The following is a 10,555-nucleotide window of genomic DNA, read 5'->3' as shown; positions in this document are numbered from 1 at the left end:
GAGTCGTTAGATAGGCAATTTTTAAGTAGCGGTTTTTTCAACTGGAAACATGCATACGAGCGATTATTGCAGCATGAAACTTCAGCATCTTATTTAAATTTTCTAGTCAAATTCAATAATCTAAAGAATCACAGTGGATGTATTGATGCGCAACTTCAAAAGCAAGTTGAATCTTCAACACAGTACTGGTATAAAGTGCTAAAAGGTTTCATACATGTAATTTTATTTTTGAGTGAACGTGGGTTAGCCTTCAGAGGTTAAAATAAAACTGTAGGATCTCCAAACAATGGCAATTTTCTGGGAATTATTGAAAAAGAACGATCCATTTTTACAAGAACATCTGAATAAATACGGAAATTGTGGAAATGGCAATGTCAATTATCTCTCTTCTACTGCGTATGAAGAATTTATAGAAGAAATAGGAAAAACAGTGCAAAGTGAAATATTAAAACATATAAAGAAAGCTAAGTTTGATTCAGTGTCATTGGATGGAACAAAAGATAGAGGTCATAATGATCAATTAACAATTATTTATAGATATGTGGAAGATGATAAACCAGTTGAACGATTTTTCAAATTTTTTTGTAATCAGAAACATAAAGCACAAGATATGCTCAATGTCTTAATAACAACACTTGAAGAAAATGATTTAGGTATTGCAAATTGTAGAAGTCAATCTTACGACAATGCTTCAGCAATGAATGGCAAATATAATGGATTACAGGCTTTAATCAGGAAGAAAAATGTTTTGGCAATCTGGGTTCCATGTTTTGGGCACTTGCTAAATCTGACTGGTGAAGGAGCTTCAATAGCATCAAAAGCTTCCACCTCTTTTTTCATGTTCTTAGAAGGCTTATTTGTATACTTTGTAGCATCGGACATTCGATGGGGATTGCATGAAAAAATAAAAAAACCTGAATTCGCTGATAAGGGAAGAGTAAGAGTTCCTAAAAGGATCGAATGCACGCGTTGGTCTATTCGCGGAGAAGCCTGTGATGCATTTATTAGGAGCTATATACCAATATTAGAAACTCTATCTATCATAAAAGATGACAGAGATAATGTCTACGGAAGTAAAGCACAATGTGAAGCTGACGGACTTCTCACAAAAATGTGTCTTCTTGAAACCGGCATCATGGCTTCTTTCTGGAATGATGTTTTGATAATTTTAAATAATACAAGTAACACGATACAAAGTCCTAAGATACTTATAAATACAGCTACATCGTGCGTCAGGTCATTGCGAAATATTGTAGCAGAAAAAATATCTTCTTTTGCTTATTATGAAAATTTAGGTAAGGAATTAACCAACGTTTCAGAATACAAACAAAATCGTGGCCATCGTAGGAATGCAAGATTGAATTCTTTAGACTATGCTAAAACACTGGAAGTTTCTCCTGAACCATCTGAGTTATTTCGTACAGCTGAATTTATTCCACTAATTGATACTTTCGTAAGTGCTCTAGAAATGCAAATCTCTGCCTATACAGAAATGGAATTGCGATTTGGTTTTTTATCAAATTTTCATCAAATTAGCAGATTGCAAATATCAATATGTGCAAAAAGATTACTTGATATCTACAAAGACGATCTAGAGTCTAATCTTGAGATGGAGCTTTTACAATTCCAAGAGTTTTGTTCTGATTTGTTAGAATTTGATCCAGAAAAGTCATCTAGAGAACAAGCCATGTATACTTTGATAATTCACAAAGAAGTTCATGAGTCGTTTCCCAATGTTGAAATACATTTGCGCATGTATTTAACCATAATGATTAGTAATTGTACTGGAGAAAGATCATTCTCAAAATTAGATTTGATAAAAGATGTGCTAAGAACATCTATGACGCAAAGACGTTTGAACTATTTGACTGTTATGTGCACAGAACGTTATATAGTTCGTCAAATAGATATTGACACGCTTATTAGAATTTTTGCAAAGAAGAAAGCACGAAAAGTTTATATTTAAACGTATGGCAGTAAGCGTAAAATATGTCAATGAAATAAAATTTCTTGAATATTCACTATAAATGAAATAATTTTAATTTTTTAATCCCTTGCATGAGCCCCCACATCATTCGTGCTCATAGCCCTTGGAAAGTTAAATCCGGCGCTGGAAATATTATTTATAGAGAAATTTTCGAACGCTGAAATACGTAGAAATATTACTCGCGAAATAGAATTTGGCTAATATTTTAATGGTAAATTGACTCATTATAATTATGCAATACGTAAAATTAATTTAGCATTTGATAGAAATGAAAATTTAGATTAAGAAGAATTAATAGATAGATTATCTCGGCATTTTGATAGAGATGTACGTTTATTATTTTAAGCTAGACATATAAAGGAAATATCAGAATTTATTAAGATTTTATCTTCTTTAGATAATGATGATTATATTAGTTCACGTCATAACACATGGATCAATAAGTCCCGAGACTAACCCAAAGATGGCGCTCGTAGTAAACCAGTAACCACGTCTTTCTAGAGTACTAACCTTTGCTTGAAATGTGTCAAAATTTTAAGTCGATCGGACCAAAAACAGCTGAGTTATCGAGGTTGGAGTAAAGTCGTTTTGTAGTTTGTTTAAAAAATGGAAAAAACCGAGTTTCGTGTTCTCATAAAATATTGTTTTTTAATGGGTAAAAACACCGTGCTAGCGAAACAATGGATTGAAAAATGTTACCCGGACTCTAGTCCATCAAAAGCAACGATGTATCGGTGGTTTACCGAGTTTAAACGTGGTCGTACCGACACAAATGTCGCGGAACGCTCGGGTAGACCTGTGGAAGCCGTTACACCGGAAAATGTGAGTAAAGTGACAAAAATTATAATGAAAGATCGTAAAGTGAAGCTCCGTGAGATTGCTGAGATGACACAGATATCATATGGAAGTATATTTACTATCCTTCATGAAAAATTGAGCATGAAAAAGGTTTTTTGCAAGTGAGTGCCGCGATTGCTTTCGATGGAACAAAAACAGCAACGAGTCGATGATTCAGAAAGCTGTTTATCCCTATTTACTCGCAACAAAAAAGATTTCTTGTGTCGTTACGTGACCATGGACGAAACATGGATACATCACTACACTCCAGAGTCGAAGCGGCAGTCATCTGAGTGGCGCACAGTTGGCGAAAGCCGTCCGAAACGTCCGAAAACGCAGCAGTCAGCTGGCAAAGTCATGGCGTCAGTTTTTTGGGATACGCATGGCGTGATTTTCATTGACTACCTTGAAAAAGGTAAATCGATCAACAGTGATTATTATATTGACTTACTGGTGCGTTTGAAGGAGGAAATCGCAAAAAAACGACCGCACATGAAGAGAAAAAAAATCCTTTTTCACCAAGACAAAGCACCCTGACACAAGTCGATGAAAACAATGGCAAAATTGAACGAATTGGGCTTTGATCTGCTTCCCCACCTCCCATACTCGCCAGATTTAGCCCTCAGTGATTACTGGCTCTTTGCTGTTCTTATAAAAATGCTCCAGGGAAAAAGATTTGGCTCAAATGAGGAGGTCATCGCTGAAACTGAAGCTTATTTTGAAGCGAAAGATAAATTTTTTTATAAACATGGTATTGAAAAATTGGAAAAGCGTTGGAACCATTGTATCACCCTAAAAGGTGATTATGTTGATGAATAAAAAAAAATTTTGCAAAAAAAATGTTGTTTTCATTGTTGGTTTCGAGACTTATTGATCCATGTGTTACTTAAAAAGGTAGCGGCATAGAACAACAAATTAATAGTATAATCCAATCTAATCTCAATATTTCCAGCGCTCTCCTAATTCTCGCGGCGCTAGCCGCGATTTCCGCGTTCTCCTTTGCTCCTCTTCCTCTCTCCGTCAGCATCCGAATGCTGACGGAGGCTGCGAGATTGGTGGCGAACTGGGCCCGGGATTCGGATCTGCGCCTGAACGCGGGCAAGACCAAAGCTATCATGTTTGGAACTAACAAACATGTCAATGACATTTACGCTGAGGTCTTGCCTGGTGTTGAGGTGCAAGAGGGAGTATTTGTTCCCTTTAGTAATGAAGTGACCAGTCTCGGGGTCGTTCTCGATAGCAAGCTGTCGTGGAGATCGCACATTGACCGGGTCGCGGCGAAGGTTTGGAGAGCTCTGTACGGCCTGCGTTTTGTTAGGCCGTGTACTACGGAGCTGCTCCGGCGCAGACTGGTGGAGTCGATGGTCCAGCCTCACCTGGACTACTGCACCGTGGTGTGTCTGGGGGTCTCGGCGGAGCAGAGGGAGCGGCTGCAGAGACTGAGCAACGCGTGCGTAAGATACATCTATGGTATCCCGCGTGATGTCTCGGTCTCTCCATATAGGTCGCGGTTGGGTTGGCTTCGCGTGGACGTACGCAGGGAATATTTCATGTCCCTGCTAATGTACAGGTGCTTGACCATGCGCGAGCCTGGCTACCTGGCTGAGCTCTTCATAGGGCACAAGTCAAGGTATCCGGGTAGGGCGGGGCAGGCTGAGCTTAGAGTTGCTAAGGTTAGAACGGAGACGGCTCGCAGGTCTTTCCAGGTGATGGGTGCCCATCTCTGGAACACTCTTCCATCTGACTTGCGGCACGCGCCGTCGCTTAGCAGCTTTAAGAGGGGGGCGCGCGGATACTTTGCGTCATTGAGGGCGTAGGGTGGTACCACTGCAGTATTCTTATTTCTATCAGTTTACTGTATAAATGTTTGTACAGTTATTTATTTACGTGTTTGTAGTGAATTATATTTGTTTATTTATTTTTTGTGCTGTTTTGTGTCTGTATGACGAAAACTAGCCTAAACTTTTGACTGCATTACTAGTTATAAGCAAGCTAGACTGTAGTGATAAGAATTATTGTTTCCTCTGGAATATCGAACTGTGAACTAGTCAAATCCTAGTCTATTTATTTTAACGTAATAACTACAATCATAATTTTATTTATTGACTGAGGAACTAAAATTGTAATCGAACTGTGATGAAATGTGATGCCGGTACGGCATAATGTAAACTAAAGCTGTGACAATTACTGTATATATTTATATATTATTGTATTTTATGTTTTGCCATCACGGTGAATAAATTCTTATCTATCTATCTATCTATCTATCTCTCGCTCTCTCTCACTCTCTTCGCACTCTCGCTCCTTCTCGCGTTCTTCTCCGCTAGCCACGCTCTCCTCTCGCCAGGCCCTGCAACGACACGAGCGCGTGAATGCTATGTCACTGTAAGGGTTGAGGATTGAGCAGGAACCACAGTTTTTTTTTTTTTTTTTTTTTTTTATTTACAATGAAATTAACACAACACTAGAACCAAAGTTTATTTATAGTTCGCAATAAAACTTAAAGATACCGCACCAGAGAATCAAAATGTCACAAGGTTGAATTTTAATACATTGTGATTGAACCACGATTGAAGAAAAAAGAAGAGAGAGCCGGCGGAGGCACGCTGCACTCCCTTTTAAATACATTCGTTGCTATGGAAATAACATTCGTTGTTATGTATAAAACAATTTATCGTGCATTTACGCTGTCAATTTTTAATAAACAAATGCGCATGTATTCACGACACTAATCGTTCTTCAAATTTAATCAATAAAATTTTCATGGTTCCGTTTTTATCGCATATTGCCCTTCTTTTAATTTTTTCATAATCTTGATTTCTCTCTTTTTCGTAAATTTCCCGCAATTTTGGGCCTTTTCGTATCACGCCTTCTCGACTCGCCCTCACGACCTTATCTCTCTCTCCGTTCTCCCCTCTCCTCTTGCCTGCACCCCCGCTCGCCAGCCTACCGGACCGAAGGTTGATTTAGCCAGGTTTTCCTCGCTAGCCTCCCTTACCCGTTGAATTTGCTCACGATACGAGGGCTTATCCCTCGTAAGGCCTGCAGCCTCCGAGAGCATTTCTCGGAGCTGATATGACGGCTTCACGGCGACGTTTCTGCGGAATGCGCAAACGTCCACGTCTATGGGTCGAGCTAGTGCTGAGCAAGTGGATAGTGAATCATTTCGAGAAGACAGGCGTGAATAGGCGTATCGTTACAAATTTTTGATCGTAGTCGCTACATTTTTCTTTTCTTTTCGCGTACAAATTTTTACGAGCGTATTACAAATATGAAGATGAAGCTATGCCAAGTGTTTAGGCCCAGGGATGGTTCCTGGTGCATGTTTCACGCGCGTTTTTTTTTTTTTTTTTAAATAGTGTAGTGTGCGCCGCTTACGTTTTTAACAATCTCCCCCCAGTCTAAGAATTATTTGAAATTTTAGACTCCCTGTAAAGGACTAAATATTTTTACTAATTTGTTGACAGGTCGAACGAAATCTTTCTTTCCGGCGCGCACTTTCACGATTCTAACTACTTGATCGGAGGTGTTTCGGTAGATTTCCACAACCTTTCCTTTTTTCCAAGTGTTTCGCGGCGCTTGATAGTCTGTGATCAAGACAATGTCGCCAACTTTTAACGCTGGAACTGAAGTATTCCATTTTTGGCGCGGAAGTAAAGTGGGCAGATACTCGCGCAGCCATCTTTTCCAAAAACCGTTCGCGAGATGTTGCGCGATTTCGTAGGTTTTACGCGGATTTAAAGTTTCTGCTTCATATCTGTCTATTTGCACGTGTCCGGATGACGAGCCGAAAAGAAAATGATTAGGCGTTAGCGCCTCCTCATCCTGCGGGTCTACTGACACATGTGTCATAGGACGCGAGTTAACCATATGCTCTATTTCTATGAGGAGAGTCACGAGTACTTCTTCCGACGGCGCCTGCTCGTTAAGCGCGTGTTTTAGGGCAACTTTTACCGATCTAATGAGGCGTTCCCACGCTCCCCCCATGTGAGGAGCATCAGGCGGATTGAAGTGCCATTTAATTTGGCGCGATTCCGCAAACTGTTTTTGCTTCCGTATGTCTAAGCTTTTAATTTCCTCCGCTAATTCTTTATTTGCCCTTACGAAATTGGTGCCATTATCGCTATAGATTTCCCGCGGGCACCCCCTCCTGCCCCCCAATCTCTGAATAGCCATGATAGTTGAGCTCGCGTTCAAAGTATGTGCTATTTCTACATGTATTGCTCGCGTCGTCATACATGTAAAGAGCACACCCCACCTCTTCTCGCGGCGACGCCCAATTTTCACCTCCATGGGACCGAAATAGTCGATTCCACAGTGAGTAAAGGGCCTAAGACCACTGGCTAAACGACAAGTAGGTAAGTCGGCCATCGGAGGGTTCACAGGTTTCGCTCGGCGTAAACGGCACGTGACGCAATTTTTTGCGAGCCATCGTAGTCTCGTGCGCAAACCAACAATATAGAATTGTTGGCGCAGTTCGTTGATGACGCTTTCGTTGTTCGCATGATCGAACTTACGATGGAATTCGGCTATTAAAAGTTTCGTGGCATAATGCTTAGCGTCTAAGATTATTGGTTGATTTTGAAAGTGCGTGGAACAGAATTTTGAGACCCGACCTCTCGCGCGTAGCAAACCGTGCTTGTCAATGTAAGGCTGTATGTTTATTAATTTACTACCTCGATGTAACTCTTTCCCTTTCTGAAGTGTCTCAAGTTCTCGTGGAAAGTGTGCAGACTGAATTAAACGAAACCACGTTTTTTCAGCTTCGAATATTGCCTCTAAACCATTTTTTGTCGATTCGTTTGCGTTTTGTGGTGACGAGTTGTGCGTTCTAGTTTTACTACGTCTATTTGTCTGAACGCGTTTCTCGCGAGATTTTTGTTTCCAGATAAAGAAGAACTTTCTTACACTCTGCATTGTTCTCACTATTCTCGACCAGCCTAATATCCTTAGTTCGAGCGGAACTTCCCATTTAGTAGGTTCGGTAATGAAAGTCACACCTATATATGCTTTGCGCGATTCTTGTTCGTCTATTTTTTGTTTTTTACACGCTTGCAAGGCTTTCTCTTTTGGCCATGATTCAGGCCGCTCGCGCAAGAATTCGGGGCCGATAAACCAACGATCCTCCAAAAGCATTGACTTGTTTGATTGTCTTGTTGCGTCGTCTGCGGGGTTCAATTTCGTTGGGACCCAACGCCATTCTGAGACTTTGCTCAACTCGCCTATTTGGCCCAACCGATTTGCCACAAATACCTGCTTTTCTCGCGGCTCCCCACGAATCCAGTGTAACACTGTCGAAGAGTCGGACCAAAAAACTCGCTTCCCTATTTTAATGTCTAACTCTTGTTCTATGGTGGCCGCGATCTTTGTGCCTAACAGAGCCGCCTGTAATTCTAACCGCGGGATTGTCATGGGCTTCTTTGGTGCGACTCGTGCCTTTGCCATCACGAGTGATAATTGAACGTCCCCATTATTTGTTTCTATCCTAAGATACGCGACTGTCGCATAAGCTTTCGTGCTTGCGTCGGTGAAGGTGTGTAGTTGTGTTTGCGCGTCGATTTTTCCGAATCTCAAATAACGCGATATTTTACAGACTTGCATTCGCGGAAGGTTTCTTAACCATATGAGCCAAAACTCGAACTCGTCGTCACGAATGCGCTCATCCCAACCGACGGCACTACGCCAAACATCTTGCAGGATCAACTTGGCTTGAATGGTGAATGGTGATATTATTCCCAAAGGATCATACACTGACATCACTATACTGCTGACTTCCCGTTTGGTTGGTATTGCATCACCTCTTAATAGTTCTGCACGAATTTTCTCAAGGCCTACATTAAAGCTAAATGTATCTTCCATCCGATCCCAGTAAAGACCTAATACGCGTTCGTCGTTGTTGCATAAGTTTGTTCGGGCAAGTTTGCTTTTGTAATCGTCGTGTACGTCGTTGATGACGTTCGGATCGTTGGACGCCCAACCGTGCATATTAAAGTTTGCTTCGCGGTTGATGGCAATTACGTTGCGGACACGTTCTCGCATTTCTTCGGCTGACTTCCCCGATGCGAGATAGTCATCCATATAGCTGTTCTTTATTATGCTGCGCACAGCTTCGGGTTTTTCGAGAGCGAAACGTTCGGCGTTTTTGTTTTTGACATAGATTGCGCTGCACGGTGACGATTTTGAACCGAAAATCAAGCTTACATTTTCCCAAACACTTGGCTCACAACTACGGTTTGCCCCTCGCCATAAAAAACGCTGTGCCCCTCGATCACGCTCTATCAACTTGATCCGCAGATATATGTCCTTTATATCTGCTTTTACAGCGATCGCGTGTTGACGAAACCTAAGCAAGACGCCGACCAACGATTCGAGTCGACCGGGGCCAGTCTCGAGTAAGTCGTTCATGGATACCCCCCCAGTTCGCGCGGCAGCGTCAAATACTAAGCGTACTTTATCGGGTTTGTTTGGGTTCTCAACCCCAAAATGCGGCACAAACCATACTCGCGGTCGCCTCACGTTCTCTTTGACCTTTTCGACGTAGCCGTTCTCAATTAACCTCTCCATTTCTTTGTAATAGCGCGTGGCGAAAGACGGGTTATTATCTAATTTGCGCTCTAACGAATAAAGACGACGCAGTGCAGTTGCTCTGCTATTTAATTCCGGCATCAGTCCCTCTTTCCATAATAAGCCCGTTTCCCATTCGCTTCCCGTTTTCCTAGTCGTCGCTTCTAAGATCGCTATGGCTCGCTCATTTTTATCTTGAGATGGTTTCGCTTGCTCTATACCGAGACTTTCATATTCTAAATACCTATGTACTATATTGTCTAGTTCAAATAACCGTTCTTGATCACAGAGTTTCACATCATTTTTCGTAAAACAAGAAAAATGCACTAGTACATCGCTTCTTAGTGATTTTTCCTCGATGTAACCGTGTAGCGACCAACCTAAATGCGTGTGAGAAATCACGAATCCGGTGTTCTCGACCCGTAATACTTCGTCGTACTCGATTAGCGGCCAGTTGTCTTGTCCTATGATAATGCCCAATCTAACATTCTCAAACGGATGAAGTTCGATGTCAAGTATTCTCTTTACGCGCTGTACGACTTCTATAGACAAAGATTGCCGCGGTAGTTCCAAGCGAGGAACTATAATTGCGAGTTCAATTTTCTGTACACCGAAAGGTCCACTCACGGCGAAACTAGTTCTTTGACATTTTACACTATCTGCACTACCGTATAATCCGTGTAAATTTATTTCGATCGTTTTTCCATCAATTCCTGCGCGACGCGTAAGCTCTGAATCACATAACGTAATTGTTGATCCCCCGTCTAGTAAGGCGTACGTTGCGACCGCTTCCTTCGAACCTTTAATGCTTAATGGTACTATGCGCAAAAGGCCCTTTCTCCCGCCTAGTCAGTCTTTTTTGTCGGTCGAATCAATGCCTTGCGTGTGATCTTTAAGTTTGTCGCGTCCCTGGCGACTACTCGGATGTTCCTTTCGCTCATTATCGCTACCTTTCTTATCGTCCGAATAGTTTCGATTTTTATCGTTCCTAAAGGTGTGTAAACGAGTGTGGTGATTCTTTTGACAGATATCACATATAATTCTCGATTGACATTGCTCACGCCGGTGACCTGTACCCAAACACTTAAAGCAGAGCTTCATACGCTTGATAAAGGACCAGCGGCGATTGCTGGTTTCTTTTTGAAATTTTTCACAAGCGCTTATGTC

General features: G+C 41.5%; 1 protein-coding gene across 1 annotated transcript; it reads left to right on the top strand.

Moving 5' to 3' along the window:
* Window positions 1–286: 286 nt before the first annotated feature.
* On the top strand, window positions 287–1,966 carry LOC131662970 (uncharacterized). Its single transcript, XM_058933000.1, has one exon. It carries the CDS (start codon window positions 287–289, stop codon window positions 1,964–1,966), a length of 1,680 nt encoding a protein of 559 aa, XP_058788983.1.
* The last annotated feature ends 8,589 nt before the right edge of the window (window positions 1,967–10,555 follow it).

Source organism: Phymastichus coffea, unplaced genomic scaffold, assembly GCF_024137745.1.
Source record: "Phymastichus coffea isolate CEN01 unplaced genomic scaffold, Cenicafe_Pcof_1.1 PCOF00002, whole genome shotgun sequence".
NCBI classification, from domain to species: Eukaryota; Metazoa; Arthropoda; class Insecta; order Hymenoptera; family Eulophidae; genus Phymastichus; species Phymastichus coffea.
Note: the sequence above shows the minus strand (reverse complement) of the source record. Positions and strands in the feature narration are given on the sequence as shown.

Coding starts and splice junctions, on each gene's coding strand:
- LOC131662970 (XM_058933000.1), top strand. CDS start 287: ATGGCAATTTTCTGGGAATTATTGAAAAAGAACGATCCATTTTTACAA.